Source organism: Corvus moneduloides, chromosome 29 (genome assembly GCF_009650955.1).
Source record: "Corvus moneduloides isolate bCorMon1 chromosome 29, bCorMon1.pri, whole genome shotgun sequence".
NCBI classification, from domain to species: domain Eukaryota; kingdom Metazoa; phylum Chordata; class Aves; order Passeriformes; family Corvidae; genus Corvus; species Corvus moneduloides.
The window spans coordinates 1664876-1685207 of record NC_045504.1 but is presented as its reverse complement, the minus strand read 5'-3'; the positions used below and the strand labels follow the sequence as shown (position 1 = coordinate 1685207).

The window sequence follows — 20332 nt, the reverse complement described above, 5'->3', positions numbered from 1 at the left end:
GGGGTCACTCAGGGGTCACTCAGGCTCATCAGCATGGCCTACGGGCAGATCGGTCAGTGGTCACTCTGTGGTCACTCGGGGTCACTCAGGGGTCACTCAGGCTCATCAGCATGGCCTACGGGCAGATCGGTCAGTGGTCACTTGGGGTCACTCGGGGGTCACTCGGGGTCACTCGGGGGTCACTCAGGCTCATCAGCATGGCCTACGGGCAGATCGGTCAGGGTGGGACCCTGGGATCCCAAATCCCATGGGATTCTGGTCCCAATCCCAATCCCGACCCCAATCCCGACCCCAATCCCGACCCCAATCCCGATCCCAATCCCGATCCCGATCCCACAGGGATGATCCAGGCTCTGGGAGGGTTCTGATCCCAATCCCAATCCTGACCCCAATCCCGATCCCAATCCTGATCCCAATCCTGACCCCAATCCTGATCCCAATCCTGACCCCAATCCCGATCCCAATCCCGATCCCACAGGGATGATCCAGGCTCTGGGCAGGTTCTGATCCCAATCCCAATCCCGATCCCGATCCCACAGGGATGATCCAGGCTCTGGGCGGGTTCTTCACCTACTTCGTGATCCTGGCCGAGAACGGTTTCCTGCCAGGGACGCTGCTGGGGATCCGCCTGGCCTGGGACGATCGCTCCAAGAACGACCTGGAGGATTCCTACGGACAGGAGTGGGTGAGGGACCCTAAAACTGCCCCTGCACAGCCCGGACAGCCCAGTTACGCACCAGTTACACACCAGTTACACACTGGTTAGACACCGGTTACACATCAGTTGCACACCAGTTACACACCGGTTACACACCAGTTACATCCCGGTTATACATCAGTTACACACCAGTTACACACCGGTTACACACCAGTTACACACTGGTTACACATCAGTTACACACCGGTTACACACCGGTTACACACTGGTTATACATCAGTTACACACCAGTTACACACTGGTTACACAGTGGTTACACACTGGTTACACACCAGTTATACATCAGTTACACACCAGTTACACGCCAGTTACACATCAGTAACACACCGGTTACACACCAGTTACACACTGGTTATACATCAGTTACACACCAGTTACACACCAGTTACACTCTGGTTACACACCAGTTACACACCTGTTACACACTGGTTACACACCGGTTACACACTGGTTATACATCAGTTACACACCAGTTACACACGATATTCATCAGTTACACACCAGTTACACACCAGTTACACACTGGTTAGACACCGGTTACACATCAGTTACACACCAGTTACACACCGGTTACACACCAGTTACATCCCGGTTATACATCAGTTACACACCAGTTACACACCGGTTACACACCAGTTACACACTGGTTACACATCAGTTACACACCAGTTACACACTGGTTACACAGTGGTTACACACTGGTTACACACCAGTTATACATCAGTTACACACCAGTTACACGCCAGTTACACATCAGTAACACACCGGTTACACACCAGTTACACACTGGTTATACATCAGTTACACACCAGTTACACACCAGTTACACTCTGGTTACACACCAGTTACACACCTGTTACACACTGGTTACACACCGGTTACACGCTGGTTATACATCAGTTACACACCAGTTACACACGATATTCATCAGTTACACACTAGTTACACACCAGTTACACACTGGTTAGACACCGGTTACACATCAGTTACACACCAGTTACACACCGGTTACACACCAGTTACATCCCGGTTATACATCAGTTACACACCAGTTACACACCGGTTACACACCAGTTACACACTGGTTACACATCAGTTACACACCGGTTACACACTGGTTACACACTGGTTATACATCAGTTACACACCAGTTACACACTGGTTACACAGTGGTTACACACTGGTTACACACCAGTTATACATCAGTTACACACCAGTTACACGCCAGTTACACATCAGTAACACACCGGTTACACACCAGTTACACACTGGTTATACATCAGTTACACACCTGTTACACACTGGTTACACACCGGTTACACACTGGTTATACATCAGTTACACACCAGTTACACACGATATTCATCAGTTACACACCTGTTACACACCAGTTACATACCGGTTATACATCAGTTACACACCAGTTACACACTGGTTACACACCAGTTACACACCGGTTACACACGTTACACACCGGTTACACACCAGTTATACACTGGCTACACAGCCCTTACACAGCCCTTACACCCCATTTCTGCCCCATTTCCACCCCATTTCCACCCCATTTTCACCCCCATTTCCGCCCCATTTCCACACCCCATTTCTGCCCCCTTTCCGCACCCCATTTCCACCCCATTTACTCATGGTTTTCCACCCCCATTTCCACCCCATTCCACCCCATTTCCACCCCATTTCCACCCCATTTACTCACGGTTTCTGCCCCCATTTCCGCCCCATTTCCGCCCCATTTCCATCCCATTTCTGCCCCATATCCGCCCTATTTCCACCCCATTTACTCATGGTTTTCCACCCCCATTCCCACCCCATTTACTCACAGTTTCTGCCCCCATTCCCACCCCATTTCCACCCCATTTCCCCCATTTACTCACGGTTTCCACCCCGTTTCCACCCCATTCCCACCCCATTTCTGCCCTTCCCACCCCATTTCCTCCCTTCCCACCCCATTCCCACCCCCATCCCACCCCATCCCACCCCATCCCACCCCATTCCACCCCATTTCCGCCCGCTTTCCACCCCATTTCTGCCCCATTTCCACCTCCATTCCCACCCCCGTTTCCACCCCATTTCCACCCCATTTTCCCCTAATTTCCACCCCATCCCACCCCATTTCCACACCCCATTCCCACCTCATTCCACCCCCATTTCCACCTCATTCCACCCCGTTTTCCCCCCATTTCCACCCCATTTCCTCCCCCATTTCCACCCCATTTCCACCTCCATTCCCACCCCATTCCCACCCCATTTCCTCCCCCATTTCCACCCCATTTCCACCTCCATTCCCACCCCATTCCCACCCCATTTACTCATGGTTTCTGCCCCCATTTCCACCCCATTTCCACCCCGTTTACTCACGGTTTACCCCCGCTTGCAGACGTACGAGCAGCGCAAGGTGGTGGAGTTCACGTGCCACACCGCGTTCTTCGCCAGCATCGTCGTGGTGCAGTGGGCGGATCTGATCATCTGCAAGACCCGGCGCAACTCCGTCTTCCAGCAGGGCATGAAGTGCGGCCAAAACACCCCAAAAATCCCCAAAACCCTCCCAAAATCACCCCCAAAATCCCACCTGAAATCCCACCTGAAATCCCACCTGAAAATCACCCCCAAAATCACCCCAAAAATCCCCCAAAATCCACCCCAACTCCGTCTTCCAGCAGGGCATGAAGTGGGGACACCCAAAAATCCCCCCAAATCATCCCAAAAATACCCCCAAAAATCCCACCTCAAACCCACCCCAAAATCCAACTGATAACCTGCCAAAATTCCCCCAAAATCCACCCCAACTCCGTCTTCCAGCAGGGTATGAAGTGTGGCCAAAACACCCCAAAAATACCCCCCAAAATCCCACCCAAAATCCCTCAAACCCACCCCAAAATCACCCCAAAATCCCACCAGAAATCCCACCTCAAACCCACCCCAAAATCACCCCAAATCCAACTTAAAACCTGCCAGAATTCCCCCCAAAATCCACCCCAACTCCGTCTTCCAGCAGGGCATGAAGTGCGGCCAAAACACCCCTAAATCCCCCAAAATCACCCCAAATCACCCCAAAAATCCCACCTGAAATCCCACCCCAAACCCACCCCAAAAATCCCACCTGAAATCCCACCCCAAACCCACCCCAAAATCCAACTGATAACCTGCCAGAATTCCCCCAAAATCCACCCCAACTCCATCTTCCAGCAGGGCATGAAGTGCAGCCAAAACACCCCAAAAATACCCCAAAATCACCCCAAAGATACCACCCGAAATCCGCCCCAAAATCACCCCAAAAATCCCACCCAAAATCCCACTTCAAAATCACCCCAAATTCACCCCAAAATCCAACTTAAAACCTGCCAAAATTCCCCCAAAATCCACCCCAACTCCGTCTTCCAGCAGGGCATGAAGTGAGGACAAAACACCCCAAAAATCCCCCAAAATCCCACCCAAAAATCCCACCCGAAACCCCACCTCAAACCCACCTCAAAATCACCCCAAAAATCCCACCCAAAATCCCTCAAACCCACCCCAAAATCACCCCAAAAATCCCACCCTAAATCCCACTTCAACATCACCCCAAAATCACCCCAAATCCAACTTAAAACCTGCCCGAATTCCCCCCAAATCCACCCCAACTCCGTCTTCCAGCAGGGCATGAAGTGAGGACACCCAAAAATCCCCCAAAATCATCCCCAAAAGACCCCCAAAATCCCACCCAAAATCCCACCTCAAACCCACCTCAAAATCACCCCAAAATCACCCCAAAATCCAACTTAAAACCACCCAAACCCCCCCAACCCCCCCACCCCCCTGAAAACCCTCCCCCAATCCCCCTAAAATACCAAAACCCCTCCAAAACCCCCCAAAACCTCCCCAAAATCCCCAGCCCCCCCCCAAACCTCCTAAAGTCCCCCAAAACCCCTCCACAAAAAAATCCCTAAACCCCCCAAACCTCCCAAGCCCCCCAACTCCCCAAAATAAACCCCAAATCCCCCAACGCCCCCCAAACCACCCCCGACACCTCTCAAACACCCCCAAAACCCCCCTAATTCCCCCAAAAAGTCCCCACCCCCCCAAAAACCCCAAACCGCCCCAGCCCCCTCTCCAAAAATAAACCCCAAACTCCCTCAACCCCCACCCCAAAACCCCAAAACACCCCAATCCCCAAAACCGTCACAATCCCACCCCAGCCCCCCGCCCCTCTTCCAAATCCCCACCCCAAAAAATCCCCAAACTTCCCAAAATCCCAAAAAAACCCCTCAAAATCCCCTAAATCCTACAGGAACAAGATCCTGATTTTCGGGCTGCTGGAGGAGACGGCGCTGGCGGCGTTCCTGTCCTACTGCCCGGGCATGGGGGTGGCCCTGCGCATGTACCCCCTCAAGTGAGGGTCACCCCAAATCCCGAGGGCGCACCCCCAAATCGGAGCTGCCCCAAAAAGGGACAGGGAGCCCAAATTTATGGGGTTTTGTCCCCAAAATTGCAGGGTCACGTGGTGGTTCTGCGCCTTCCCCTATTCCCTGCTCATCTTCGCCTACGACGAGGTGCGGAAACTCATCCTGAGGCGCTACCCCGGAGGTGAGCGGGGACCCCAAAACTGAGGGGGGCACCCCAAAAAGTGGAGGGAGGAGGAAATGGGGCGCCAAGAAATGGGGGAAACGGAAAAAAAAAGGGGGAAAGCCAAAAAAAAGGGGGGAAGCCAAAAGAAAGGGGGAAACCCCCCCAAAAAAGGGGGAAAGCCAAAAAAAAAGCGGGAAACCCCCAAAAATGGGGGAACACCCGCAAAAAATGGGGGAAACCCCAAAAAAAGGAGAAACCCAAAAGAAAGGGGGAAACCAAAAAAAAAAAAAAGGGGGAACCCCAAAAAATGGGGGAGGAGGAAATGGGGCACCAAAAAATGGGGGAAACGCAAAAAAAAGGGGGAAAGCCAAAAGAAAGGGGGAAACCCCCCCAAAAAAGGGGGAACCCACCCCCCCAAAAAAAAGGGGGAAACCCAAAAAAAAGGGGAAACCCAAAAAAAAAGGAGGAAACCCCAAAAAATGGGGGACGAGGAGATGGGGCAGCAAAAAAAAGGGGGAAATGCAAAAAAAAGGAGGAAAGCCAAAAAAAAGGGGAAACCCAAAAAAGGGGGGAAGCCCAAAAAATGGGGGAACACGCCCAAAAAATGGGGGACGAGGAAATTGGGCACCAAAAAATGGGGGAAATGCAAAAAAAAAGGGGGAAACCCTAAAAAAAGAAAAGGGGAGAACCCCCCCCCCGCAAAAAATGGGGGAAAACCAAAAATGGGAAGCCCCAAAAAAGGGAATCCAAAAAAAAAAGGGGAACTCAAGAAATGGGAACCCCAAAAATGGGAACCCCCCAAAAAAAGGGAGGGACTCAAAAAAAGGGGGGGAACCCGAAAAATGGGAAACCCCAAAAAATGGGGGGGCCCCAAAAATGGGAAACCCCCCAAAAAGGGGGGGACCCAAAAAAGGAGGGGAACCCAAAAATGGGAATCCAAAAAAAAAGGGGGGGAATCCTTGAAATGGGAACTCCAAAAAATCGGAAACCCCAAAAATGGGAACCCCAAAAATGGGAAACCCCCCAAAAAGGGGGGAACCCAAAAAGGGGGGGGAACCCAAAAATGGGAATCCCAAAAATGAGAAACCAAAAAAAAAGGGAGAACCCAAGAAATGGGAACCCCAAAAAATAGGAAATCCAAAAAAAAGGGGGGGAACCCAAAAAATGGGAACCCCAAAAAAACGGGGGAACCCAAAAAAGGGGGGGAACCCAAAAATGGGAACCCCAAAAATGGAAATCCAAAAAAAAAAAGGGAGAACCCAAAAAATGGGAAACCCCAAAAATAGGAACCCCAAAAATGGGAAACGCCAAAAAAGGGAATCCAAAAAAAAGGGGGAGAAACCCAGGAAATGGGAACTCCAAAAAACGGGAACCCCAAAAATGGGAAACCCCACAAAAAGGGGGGAACCCCCAAAAAAGGGGGGAACCCGAAAAATGGGAATCCCAAAAATGGGAATCCCAAAAATGAGAATCCAAAAAAAAAGGGGGAACTCAAGAAATGGGAACCTCAAAAACTGGGAAATCCCCAAAAAAGGGGGGGAACCCGAAAAATGAGAACCCCAAAAATGGGAATCCAAAAAAAAGGGGGGAAACACAAGAAATGAGAACCCCAAAAATGGGAACCCCAAAAAATAGGAAATCCAAAAAAAAGGGGGGGAACACAAGAAATGGGAAACCCCAAAAACCCAGAAACCCCCAAAAAAAGGGAAACCCCAAAAAATGGGAAACCCCCAAAAAATGGGGGGAGACCCAAAACCCAAGGGAAACCCCCATAAAAACGGGGGGGGGGGGGGGGGGAACGACCCCAAAACCCAAACACCCGGGGGGGGGGGGGGGGCCGGGGGAATTGGGGTGCCCCCAAAGGGGGTTGGGGACCCCCCAAGGGTTTGGGGTCCCCCCCTTGACGCCCCCTCCCCTTTTTTGTAGGTTGGGTGGAGAAGGAAACCTATTACTGACCCCCCCCCCCGCGGGACCCCCCGGCGCCCCTCCCCCCGCACCCCAAAACTGACCCCGGGGGGTTTTGGGGGGGGTCGGGACCCCCCTGACCCTTGGGGGGCACCCGGACCTTCCCCTACAGAGCAATAAACCAGTTTAACCCCCCCCCTCGTGGACTGGGATGGACTGGGAGGGACTGGGATGGACTGGGAGGGACCCCCCCAGCTCTGTGTGCCCCCAATACCCCATGGACCTCCCCAAATATCCCCAAATTCCCCCCCAGATCCCCCCATAACCCCTCGAATTCGCCCCCAAATTCCCCCAGACCTCCCCAAATTCCCCCAAATCCCCCCCAAATTCCCCCAAATCCCCCCCAAATCCCCCCAAATTCCCCCAAATCCCCCCCAAATTCCCCCAAATCCCCCAAGACCTCCCCAAATTCCCCCAGATCCCCCTCGAATTCCCCCCCAAATTCCCCCAAATTCCCCCAGACCTCCCCAAATTCCCCCAAATCCCCGCAGACTTCCCCAGATCCCCCTCGAATTCGCCCCCAAATTCCCCCAAATCCCCCCCGGCCTCCCCAAATTCCCCCAAATTCCCCCAGACCTCCCCAAATTCCCCATAACCCCTCGAATTTGCCCCCAAATTCCCCCAAATCCCCCCAGATCCCCCTCGAATTCCCCCCCAAATCCCCCCAGACCTCCCCAAATTCCACCAAATCCCCCCAAAATTCCCCCAAATCCCCCCCAGACCTCCCCAGATCCCCCTCGAATTCGCCCCCAAATTCCCCCAAATCCCCCCCGCCCTCCCCAAATTCCCCCAAATCCCCCCAGACCTCCCCAAATTCCCCCAAATCCCCCCCGGCCTCCCCAAATTCCCCCCAAATCCCCCCAGACCTCCCCAAATTCCCCCATAACCCCTCGAATTCCCCCCCAAATTCCCCGAAATTCCCCCAGACCTCCCCAAATTCCCCCAAATCCCCGCAGACTTCCCCAGACCTCCCCAAATTCCCCCAAATCCCCCCCGGCCTCCCCAAATTCCCCCAAATCCCCCCAGACCTCCCCAGATCCTCCCATAACCCCTCGAATTCGCCCCCAAATTCCCTCAAATCCCCCCAGACCTCCCCAAATTCACCCAAATCCCCCCCAAATTCCCCCAAATCCCCCCAGACCTCCCCAAATTCCCCCAAATCCCTCCAGACCTCCCCAAATTCACCCAAATCCCTCCAGACCTCCCCAAATTCCCCCAAATCCCCCCAGATCCCCCTCGAATTCTCCCCCAAATCCCCCCAGACCTCCCCAAATTCCCCCAAATCCCTCCAGACCTCCCCAAATTCACCCAAATCCCTCCAGACCTCCCCAAATTCCCCCAAATCCCCCCAGATCCCCCTCGAATTCCCCCCCAAATCCCCCCAGACCTCTCCAAATTCCCCCAAATCCTCCCAGACCTCCCCAGATCCCCCTCGAATTCGCCCCCAAATCCCCCCAAATCCCCCCAGACCTCCCCAAATTCACCCAAATCCCCCCCAAATCCCCCCAATCCCCCCCAGACCTCCCCAAATTCCACCAAATCCCCCCAAAATTCCCCCAAATCCCCCCCAGACCTCCCCAGATCCCCCTCGAACTCCCCAAATTCCCCCAAATCCCCCCAGATCCCCCTCGAATTCCCTCCCAAATCCCCCCCGGCCTCCCCAAATTCCCCCAAATCCCCCCAGACCTCCCAAATCCCCCCCAAATCCCCCCCATATCCTCCCCAGAACCCCACGTCCCCCCCCCCCCCCGTGTCCCCCATTACCACCCCCAGACCCCCCAAATCCCCCTCGGACCCCCTCAAATCCCTCCCATGACCCCTCAGACTCCCCCAGACCCCAAATATCCTCCCAGACCCCCCCCCCATCCCTCCCAGTTCCCACACACGGGGGTCCCAGGCACCCCTGGACCTGAGTTTGGGGGTCCTGGGCCACCCCAAAACCCAGCACCGAGGTCCCTGGTACCCCAATTCCCACATGCGGGGGTCCCTGGCACCCCCCGCCCCCAAATTTGGGGGTCCCTGGCACCCCCCACCCCCAAATTTGGGGGTCCCTGGCACCCACCCCCATGAGTTTGGGGGTCCTGGGCACTCACCTCCCCAAGTTTGGGGGTCCTGGACACCCCAATTCCCACACCTGGGAATCCCTGGCACCCACATCCCCAAATTTGGGGCTCCGGCCACCCCATAACCCCAAGTTTGGGGGTCCTGGACACCCCAATTCCCACACACGGGGATCCCTGGCACCCACCCCCCCTGAATTTGGGGGTCCCGGCCACCCCATAACCCCAAGAACGAGGGTCCCTGGCACCCACATCCCCAAATTCAGGGGTCCCGGCCACCCCATAACCCCCGCACGGGGATCCCTGGAGCCCACATCCCCAAATTTGGGGGTCCCGACCACCCCATAACCCCAGCACGGGGGTCCCTGGCACCCACATCCCCAAATCTGGGGGTCCCGGCCACCCCATAACCCCAAGTTTGGGGGTCCTGGACACCCCAATTCCCACACCTGGGGATCCCTGGAACCCACATCCCCAAATTTGGGGCTCCTGGCCACCCCATAACCCCAAGAACGAGGGTCCCTGGCACCCACATCCCCAAATTCAGGGGTCCCGGCCACCCCATAACCCCCGCACGGGGATCCCTGGAGCCCACATCCCCAAATTTGGGGGTCCCGACCACCCCATAACCCCAGCACGGGGGTCCCTGGCACCCACATCCCCAAATCTGGGGGTCCCGGCCACCCCATAACCCCAAGTTTGGGGGTCCTGGACACCCCAATTCCCACACCTGGGGATCCCTGGAACCCACATCCCCAAATTTGGGGCTCCTGGCCACCCCATAACCCCCGCACGGGGGTCCTGGACACCCCAATTCCCACGCATGGGGATCCCTGGCACCCACATCCCCAAATTTGGGGGTCCCGGCCACCCCATAACCCCAGCACGGGGGTCCTGGACACCCCAATTCCCACACCTGGGGATCCCTGGCACCCACCCCCCCTGAATTTGGGGGTCCTGAGCACCCCATAACCCCGAGTCTCACGTGGGGGGCAGCGCCCAGGGGTCCCCAACTCCCCCTGCGGACCCCTCCCCGAGCCCCGCGGTGTCCCCGCGGTGTCCCCTGGGCCGGTTCTTTATTTTTCGCCCCCTCCCGGATCTTCTTTCCCGGCTCAACATGGACGGCGGTGGGGGGGCACTGGGAGCACTGGGAGGGAACTGGGAGGGAACTGGGAAGGGTCTGGGGGCACTGGGGGACACCCAAGGGACACTCGAGGGGGACAGCGGGGTCGGGCGGAGCCCCCGGCACCCCTCAGGACACCCCCGAGCCGGGGGGACACACACGGGGGACAAGGTGGGGGGGGGTGTCCGTCTGTCCCGCCGAGTCCCGGGAAGGGACGCGGTGTCCGTCTGTCCCAGGGAGGGGACGCGGTGTCCGTCTGTCCCGGGGAAGGGGACGCGGTGTCCGTCTGTCCCAGGGAAGGGACGCGGTGTCCGTCTGTCCCGGGAAGGGGACGCGGTGTCCGTCTGTCCCAGGGAAGGGACGCGGTGTCCGTCTGTCCCAGGGAGGGGACGCGGTGTCCGTCTGTCCCGGCGGAGGGGACGCGGTGTCCGTCTGTCCCGGGAAGGGGACGCGGTGTCCGTCTGTCCCGGGAAGGGACGCGGTGTCCGTCTGTCCCCGGGGAGGGGACGCGGTGTCCGTCTGTCCCCGAGGGAGGGGACGCGGTGTCCGTCTGTCCCGGGAAGGGACGCGGTGTCCGTCTGTCCCCGGGAAGGGGACGCGGTGTCCGTCTGTCCCGGGAAGGGACGCGGTGTCCGTCTGTCCCGGGGAGGGGACGCGGTGTCCGTCTGTCCCAGGGAAGGGACGCGGTGTCCGTCTGTCCCCGAGGGAGGGGACTCGGTGTCCGTCTGTCCCGGGAAGGGACGCGGTGTCCGTCTGTCCCCGAGGGAGGGGACTCGGTGTCCGTCTGTCCCGGGAAGGGACGCGGTGTCCGTCTGTCCCGGGGTGGGGACGCGGTGTCCGTCTGTCCCGGGAAGGGACGCGGTGTCCGTCTGTCCCCGGGGAGGGGACGCGGTGTCCGTCTGTCCCGGGAAGGGGACGCGGTGTCCGTCTGTCCCCGAGGGAGGGGACTCGGTGTCCGTCTGTCCCGGCGGAGGGGACGCGGTGTCCGTCTGTCCCGGGGAAGGGACGCGGTGTCCGTCTGTCCCGGGGAGGGGACGCGGTGTCCGTCTGTCCCGGGAAGGGACGCGGTGTCCGTCTGTCCCAGGGAAGGGACGCGGTGTCCGTCTGTCCCCGAGGGAGGGGACGCGGTGTCCGTCTGTCCCAGGGAAGGGACGCGGTGTCCGTCTGTCCCGGGGAAGGGGACGCGGTGTCCGTCTGTCCCGGGGAGGGGACTCGGTGTCCGTCTGTCCCGGGGTGGGGACGCGGTGTCCGTCTGTCCCGGGGAAGGGACGCGGTGTCCGTCTGTCCCGGGGAAGGGGACGCGGTGTCCGTCTGTCCCGGCGGAGGGGACGCGGTGTCCGTCTGTCCCAGGGAAGGGACGCGGTGTCCGTCTGTCCCGGGGAGGGGACGCGGTGTCCGTCTGTCCCGGGGAGGGGACTCGGTGTCCGTCTGTCCCAGGGAGGGGACGCGGTGTCCGTCTGTCCCGGGGAAGGGGACGCGGTGTCCGTCTGTCCCGGGAAGGGACGCGGTGTCCGTCTGTCCCCGAGGGAGGGGACGCGGTGTCCGTCTGTCCCGGGAAGGGACGCGGTGTCCGTCTGTCCCCGGGAAGGGACGCGGTGTCCGTCTGTCCCGGGAAGGGGACGCGGTGTCCGTCTGTCCCCGGGAAGGGACGCGGTGTCCGTCTGTCCCAGGGAAGGGACGCGGTGTCCGTCTGTCCCCGGGAAGGGGACGCGGTGTCCGTCTGTCCCGGGAAGGGACGCGGTGTCCGTCTGTCCCGGGGAGGGGACGCGGTGTCCGTCTGTCCCCGGGAAGGGGACGCGGTGTCCGTCTGTCCCGGGAAGGGACGCGGTGTCCGTCTGTCCCCGGGGAGGGGACGCGGTGTCCGTCTGTCCCGGCGGAGGGGACGCGGTGTCCGTCTGTCCCAGGGAAGGGACGCGGTGTCCGTCTGTCCCGGCGGAGGGGACGCGGTGTCCGTCTGTCCCGGGAAGGGGACGCGGTGTCCGTCTGTCCCAGGGAAGGGGACGCGGTGTCCGTCTGTCCCGGGGAAGGGGACGCGGTGTCCGTCTGTCCCAGGGAAGGGGACGCGGTGTCCGTCTGTCCCGGCGGAGGGGACGCGGTGTCCGTCTGTCCCGGGAAGGGACGCGGTGTCCGTCTGTCCCGGGGAGGGACGCGGTGTCCGTCTGTCCCGGGGAAGGGACGCGGTGTCCGTCTGTCCCGGGAAGGGGACGCGGTGTCCGTCTGTCCCGGGGAAGGGACGCGGTGTCCGTCTGTCCCGGGGAGGGACGCGGTGTCCGTCTGTCCCGGGGAAGGGGACGCGGTGTCCGTCTGTCCCGGGAAGGGACGCGGTGTCCGTCTGTCCCGGGGAAGGGACGCGGTGTCCGTCTGTCCCGAGGAGGGGACGCGGTGTCCGTCTGTCCCAGGGAAGGGACGCGGTGTCCGTCTGTCCCGGGGAAGGGGACGCGGTGTCCGTCTGTCCCAGGGAAGGGACGCGGTGTCCGTCTGTCCCGGGGAGGGGACGCGGTGTCCGTCTGTCCCGGGAAGGGGACGCGGTGTCCGTCTGTCCCAGGGAAGGGGACGCGGTGTCCGTCTGTCCCGGGAAGGGGACGCGGTGTCCGTCTGTCCCAGGGAAGGGACGCGGTGTCCGTCTGTCCCCGGGGAAGGGGACGCGGTGTCCGTCTGTCCCGGGGAAGGGGACGCGGTGTCCGTCTGTCCCCGAGGGAGGGGACGCGGTGTCCGTCTGTCCCAGGGAAGGGACGCGGTGTCCGTCTGTCCCGCCGTGTCCCCTCCCGGCGGCACCGGAAGGGGCTGGCATTGTCGCCGTGTCCCCACGGGGGTCGTGTCCGTCCTTGTCCCCAGGGCTGCGGCCGTCGCCCTCGGATCGTCACCGGGCCCAGGGACGTCTGTCTGTCTGTCTGTCCCCGGGCTGTGTCCGTCTGTCTGTCCCCAGGCTGTGTCCGTCTGTCCCCAGGCTGTGTCCGTGTGTCCCCAGGGTCTGTCCTGTCTGTCCCCAAGGTCTGTGTGTCCCCAGGGTGTCTCTGTCCCCTGCCTGTGGCCGTCCCTGCTCCTCCCTGAGCCCCGTCCGTCCGTCCGTCCGTCCGTCTGTCCGTCTGTCCCTCTCTCTCTGTGTCCGTCCCCGTGTCCATCCCCGTGTCCGTGGGTCCGTGTCCTCGTGACCCCGTGTCTGTGTGTCCATCCCTCTGTCCATGTGTCCGTCCCTGTCCCCGTGTTCCCGTGTCCGTGTGTCCATCCCCCTGTCCGTGTGTCCATCCCGTGTCCGTGTGTCCATCCCCGTGTCCGTGTGTACATCCCGTGTCCGTGTGTCCATCCCGTGTCCCTCTGTCCGTGTCCCCGTGTCCATCCCCGTGTCCGTGTGTCCGTCCGTGTCCGTGTGTCCATCCCCGTGTCCCCGTGTCCGTCCCCGTGTCCGTGTGTCCATCCCCGTGTCCGTGTGTCCATCCCGTGTCCCTCTGTCCGTGTCCCCGTGTCCATCCCCGTGTCCGTGTGTCCGTCCGTGTCCGTGTGTCCATCCCCGTGTCCCCGTGTCCATCCCCGTGTCCGTGTGTCCATCCCCGTGTCCGTGTGTCCATCCCGTGTCCCCGTGTCCGTCCCCGTGTCCGTGTGTCCATCCCCGTGTCCGTGTGTCCATCCCGTGTCCGTGTGTCCATCCCGTGTCCCTCTGTCCGTGTCCCCGTGTCCATCCCCGTGTCCATCCCCGTGTCCGTGTGTCCGTCCGTGTCCGTGTGTCCATCCCGTGTCCGTGTGTCCGTCCGTGTCCCTCTGTCCGTGTCCCCGTGTCCATCCCCGTGTCCATCCCCGTGTCCGTGTGTCCGTCCGTGTCCGTGTGCCCGTCCGTGTCCGTGTGTCCATCCCGTGTCCCTCTGTCCGTGTCCGTGTGTCCATCCCGTGTCCCTCTGTCCGTGTCCGTGTGTCCATCCCGTGTCCCCGTGTCCATCCCGTGTCCCCGTGTCCATCCCCGTGTCCGTGTGTCCATCCCGTGTCCGTGTGTCCATCCCCGCGTCCGTGTGTCCATCCCGTGTCCGTGTGTTCATCCCGTGTCCGTGTGTCCATCCCGTGTCCGTGTGTCCGTCCGTGTCCCCGTGTTCATCCCCGTGTCCGTGTGTCCATCCCGTGTCCCCGTGTCCATCCCCGTGTCCGTGTGTCCATCCCGTGTCCCCGTGTTCATCCCCGTGTCCGTGTGTCCATCCCGTGTCCGTGTGTTCATCCCCGTGTCCGTGTGTCCATCCCGTGTCCCCGTGTCCATCCCCGTGTCCCCGTGTCCATCCCCGTGTCCGTGTGTCCATCCCGTGTCCGTGTGTCCATCCCCGCGTCCGTGTGTCCATCCCGTGTCCGTGTGTCCATCCCGTGTCCCCGTGTCCATCCCGTGTCCCCGTGTCCATCCCCGTGTCCGTGTGTCCATCCCGTGTCCGTGTGTCCGTCCGTGTCCGTGTGTCCATCCCGTGTCCGTGTGTCCATCCCGTGTCCCCGTGTCCATCCCCGTGTCCGTGTGTCCATCCCCGTGTCCGTGTGTCCATCCCGTGTCCGTGTGTCCATCCCGTGTCCGTGTGTCCGTCCGTGTCCCCGTGTCCATCCCCGTGTCCGTGTGTCCATCCCGTGTCCCTCTGTCCGTGTCCCCGTGTCCGTCCCCGTGTCCGTGTGTCCATCCCGTGTCCGTGTGTCCGTCCGTGTCCGTGTGTCCATCCCGTGTCCGTGTGTCCATCCCGTGTCCCCGTGTCCATCCCCGTGTCCGTGTGTCCATCCCCGTGTCCGTGTGTCCATCCCGTGTCCGTGTGTCCATCCCGTGTCCGTGTGTCCGTCCGTGTCCCCGTGTCCATCCCCGTGTCCGTGTGTCCATCCCGTGTCCCTCTGTCCGTGTCCCCGTGTCCGTCCCCGTGTCCGTGTGTCCATCCCGTGTCCGTGTGTCCATCCCGTGTCCCTCTGTCCGTGTCCCCGTGTCCATCCCCGTGTCCATCCCCGTGTCCGTGTGTCCGTCCGTGTCCGTGTGTCCATCCCGTGTCCGTGTGTCCGTCCGTGTCCCTCTGTCCGTGTCCCCGTGTCCATCCCCGTGTCCATCCCCGTGTCCGTGTGTCCGTCCGTGTCCGTGTGCCCGTCCGTGTCCGTGTGTCCATCCCGTGTCCCTCTGTCCGTGTCCGTGTGTCCATCCCGTGTCCCCGTGTCCATCCCGTGTCCCCGTGTCCATCCCCGTGTCCGTGTGTCCATCCCGTGTCCGTGTGTCCATCCCCGCGTCCGTGTGTCCATCCCGTGTCCGTGTGTTCATCCCGTGTCCGTGTGTCCATCCCGTGTCCGTGTGTCCATCCCGTGTCCCCGTGTCCATCCCCGTGTCCGTGTGTCCATCCCGTGTCCCGTGTTCATCCCCGTGTCCGTGTGTCCATCCCGTGTCCGTGTGTTCATCCCCGTGTCCGTGTGTCCATCCCGTGTCCCCGTGTCCATCCCCGTGTCCCCGTGTCCATCCCCGTGTCCGTGTGTCCATCCCGTGTCCGTGTGTCCATCCCCGCGTCCGTGTGTCCATCCCGTGTCCGTGTGTCCATCCCGTGTCCCCGTGTCCATCCCGTGTCCGTGTGTCCATCCCGTGTCCGTGTGTCCATCCCGTGTCCCCGTGTCCATCCCCGTGTCCGTGTGTCCATCCCCGTGTCCGTGTGTCCATCCCGTGTCCGTGTGTCCATCCCGTGTCCGTGTGTCCGTCCGTGTCCCCGTGTCCATCCCCGTGTCCGTGTGTCCATCCCGTGTCCCTCTGTCCGTGTCCCCGTGTCCGTCCCCGTGTCCGTGTGTCCATCCCGTGTCCCCGTGTCCATCCCCGTGTCCGTGTGTCCATCCCGTGTCCGTGTGTCCATCCCGTGTCCCCGTGTCCGTCCCCGTGTCCCCGTGTCCATCCCCGTGTCCGTGTGTCCATCCCGTGTCCGTGTGTCCGTCCGTGTCCCCGTGTCCGTCCCCGTGTCCGTGTGTCCATCCCCGTGTCCCCGTGTCCATCCCGTGTCCCCGTGTCCATCCCCGTGTCCGTGTGTCCATCCCGTGTCCCCGTGTCCGTCCCCGTGTCCCCGTGTCCATCCCGTGTCCGTGTGTCCATCCCGTGTCCGTGTGTCCGTCCGTGTCCCCGATGTGGCTCTGGGGCTGCCTCCTGCCGCTGCTGGCTCTGCCTCCGGGGCTCTCGGGGGGCTCCGGGGGGGGCCCCGGGGGGGTCCCGCGCCTCCCTCCCCCCTCCGGGCGGGCCCGGCCGGTGCCGGTGACCCCCGGGAACCTCCGGGAGCTGCGGCGGCGCCTCCCGGGGCGAACCGGGGACGGGCGGCACCGCCAGGAGGAGCTGGCGGCGCTGGAGGTGGGCACTGGGAGCACTGGGAGGGACTGGGAAGGGACTGGGAGCACTGGGAGCACTGGGAGGGCGCTGGAGGTGGGCACTGGGAGCACTGGGAGGGACTGGGAAGGGACTGGGAACACTGGGAGCACTGGGAGGGCGCTGGAGGGGGCATGGGGGTGGCACTGGGGGGACAGGAGGGAACTGGGAGCACTGGGAGCACTGGGAGGGACTGGGAGGGAACTGGGAAGGGACTGGGGGCACTGGGAGGGCACTGGAAGTGGGCAGTGGGAGCACTGGGAAGGACTGGGAGGGAACTGGGAAGGGACTCGGAGCACTGGGAGGGTACTGGGAGCACTGGGAGGGCGCTGGAGGTGGGCACTGGGAGCACTGGGAGGGACTGGGAAGGGACTGGGAACACTGGGAGCACTGGGAGGGCGCTGGAGGTGGGCACTGGGAATACTGGGAGGGACTGGGAAGGGACTGGGAACACTGGGAGCACTGGGAGCACTGGAAGGGCACTGGGAGCACTGGGAGGGCGCTGGAGGTGGGCACTGGGAGGGACTGGGAGGGACTGGAAAGGGACTGGGAGCACTGGGAAGGGACTGGGAGCACTGGGAGGGCACTGGGAGCACTGGGAGGGCGCTGGAGGTGGGCACTGGGAGCACTGGGAGGGACTGGGAAGGGAACACTGGGAGCACTGGGAGGGCGCTGGAGGTGGGCACTGGGAGCACTGGGAGGGACTGGGAGCACTGGGAGCACTGGGAGGGCGCTGGAGGTGGGCACTGGGAGCACTGGGAGGGACTGGGAGAGACTGGGAGCCGCACTGGGAGCACTGGGAGGGCGCTGGAGGGGGCATGGGGGTGGCACTGGGGGGACAGGAGGGAACTGGGAGCACTGGGAGCACTGGGAGGGACTGGGAGGGAACTGGGAAGGGACTGGGGGCACTGGGAGGGCACTGGAAGTGGGCAGTGGGAGCACTGGGAAGGACTGGGAGGGAACTGGGAAGGGACTCGGAGCACTGGGAGGGTACTGGGAGCACTGGGAGGGCGCTGGAGGTGGGCACTGGGAGCACTGGGAGGGACTGGGAAGGGACTGGGAACACTGGGAGCACTGGGAGGGCGCTGGAGGTGGGCACTGGGAACACTGGGAGGGACTGGGAAGGGACTGGGAACACTGGGAGCACTGGGAGCACTGGAAGGGCACTGGGAGCACTGGGAGGGCGCTGGAGGTGGGCACTGGGAGGGACTGGGAGGGACTGGGAAGGGACTGGGAGCACTGGGAGGGCACTGGGAGCACTGGGAGGGCGCTGGAGGTGGGCACTGGGAGCACTGGGAGGGACTGGGAGGGACTGGAAGAGGATACTGGGAGCACTGGGAGGGCACTGGGAGCACTGGGAGGACGCTGGAGGTGGGCACTGGGAGCACTGGGAGGGACTGGGAAGGGACTGGGAGCACTGGGAGGACGCTGGAGGTGGGCACTGGGAGCACTGGGAGGGACTGGGGGCACTGGGAGGGCACTGGGAGCACTGGGAGGGCGCTGGGGGTGGGGACGGGGGACCCCCACCCCAAATCGGGGGGTCCCGGGGGCAGGGGGGGACCAGGGCTGGGGCGGTTGCCATGGGGACAGGACGTGGGGGGGGGACGTGGTTGCTATGGGAGGCTGTTGCTATGGGGACGGGTTGCTATGGGGATGAGTTGCTATGGGGACGTGGTTGCTATGGGGACGGGGTTGCTATGGGGACAGGATGCTGGGGGGGACGTGGTTGCTGTGGGGAGTTGGTTGCCATGGGAACAGACTGCCATGGGAAGAGGTTGCCATGGGGACAAGTTGCCCTGAGGAGGCGGTTGCCATGGGAACAGGATGCTGGGGGGATGTGGTTGCTGTGGGAACAGATTGCTAAGGGGGACTAGTAGCCACAGGGAGATGGTTGCCATGGGGACAGGTTGCCATGGGGAGGTGGTTGCCATGGGAACAGGTTGCCCTGGGGATGGGGTTGCCATGGGGACAGGTTGCCATGAGGACGGAAGGCGATTGCCATGGGCAGGTGGTTGCCATGGGGACAGGTTGCCACGGGGAGGTGGTTGCCATGGGGACAGGTTGCCCTGGGGATGGGGTTGCCATGGGGACAGGTTGCCATGAGGACGGAAGGCGGTTGCCACGGGGAGATGGTTGCTATGGGGACAGGTTGCCGTAGGCAACAATTGCCACGGCGATGTGGTTGCCACGGGCAACGGTTGCCAAGGAAATGGGGTTGCCTCGGGAGATGCTCACCGTGGGGATCCGGTTGCCACGGGCGACGGTTGCCATGGCGACGGCGGATTCCCGCCAGGCCCCCCCATCTCCCCTCATCCCCTTTTCCGCCGGTGGCCCCGGGGCTGACGCCGCTTCCCGACCCCCAGCACCGCCTTGGGGGGGCTGCCCTGCCCGGGGGGGGTCTCGGGGGGGGTCCCGGGTGGGGGGAGGGGTCCCGGCCGAGCCCCTCCCCCCCCCGGTGCCGGGCAGGGTTCAAGCCCCGGGTGCTGCCGGGAGATTCCCGCAGCCTTTAATCCCCCCTGGATCATCCCCCCCCCGCCGCGGCCTCAATCCCGAGGGACATCGGGGACCCTCCGTGGCCCCCCCGAGCCGTGACACGGAGGGGGGGGGGGGATTGGGGGGGCTTGGGGGGGCTCAGCCCGGTCACCCCCTCCCCAATCCCAGCTCTTCTGCCCCCCCCAAACCCCTCCCCCCCTCCTCAATTTGGGCACCCCCCCCCAGCAGATGGGGAGGGGGGGGCAGCTGTTCTTGGTGGAGGGGAGAGGGTGAAATTTGGGGGTGCCCCCTCCCCCAACCCCCCCCAGGGTCACTGTGCAGAAACTCAAAGCCCAGAGCTGGGTGAGTGCAGGGGGGGGGGGGTCCCATCATCTCCCCTCCCCCCCAAAACTCGGGGACACTCGGGGGACACTCGGGGGACACCCCCCGGTCACTGTGGCCCCCCCCGTGACCCCCCCAGGAGGATGACCCGGACGGGATCCACATCGTGGCCTTCGCTGAGGGCGATGATCCCGGTGAGGAGGGGTCGGGCAGGGAATTGGGGGGGGATCCTGGGGGGGTCTCAGTCCCCCCCTGAATCTCCCCTGACCTCCCCCTTTCCCCCCCTCCCCCACCCCAAGATGGGTTCGAGTTCCTGGAGACCCTGAAGGAGGTGGCTCGGGACAAGAGGGGCGATCCCAAATTCAGCATCCTGTGGATCGATCCCGATGATTTCCCGCTGGTACCGGATCCCCCCGAGGCGGGGGAGGGACCCCCATGGCCCCCCCGGATCTGTCCGGGGGGCTCTGACCCCTCTGTCCCCCCTCCCCCGGATCTGTCCGGGGGGCTCTGACCCCTCTGTCCCCCCTCCCCCGGATCTGTCCGGGGGGGGTCTGACCCCTCTGTCCCCCTCCCCAGCTCTGTCCGGGGGGGCTCTGACCCCTCTGTCCCCCTCCCCAGCTCTGTCCGGGGGGGCTCTGACCCCTCTGTCCCCCCTCCCCCGGATCTGTCCGGGGGGCTCTGACCCCTCTGTCCCCCCCCCCCCAGCTCTGTCCGGGGGGGTCTGACCCCTCTGTCCCCCTCCCCAGCTCTTTCCGGGGGGGCTCTGA

The 20332-nt window shown here is 62.0% G+C and overlaps 1 protein-coding gene across 8 annotated transcripts in view; it reads left to right on the top strand.

Moving 5' to 3' along the window:
* LOC116436168 (sodium/potassium-transporting ATPase subunit alpha-2) overlaps positions 1-7378 on the top strand; it is a 35769-nt gene extending 28391 nt beyond the window's left edge. For 7 of the 8 annotated variants that reach the window (XM_032093112.1, XM_032093111.1, XM_032093113.1 and 4 more), the window contains 5 exons: positions 540-685; positions 3111-3241; positions 5001-5102; positions 5205-5296; positions 7205-7378. In XM_032093112.1, coding sequence (XP_031949003.1) covers positions 540-685; positions 3111-3241; positions 5001-5102; positions 5205-5296; positions 7205-7233 — 500 coding nt within the window. In that variant the 3' untranslated portion in view covers positions 7234-7378. Of the gene's footprint in view, positions 1-181; positions 217-539; positions 686-3110; positions 3242-5000; positions 5103-5204; positions 5297-7204 lie in introns of those variants that run through there. The other variant, XM_032093118.1, reaches the window with a different exon arrangement.
* Positions 7379-20332: the final 12954 nt, after the last annotated feature.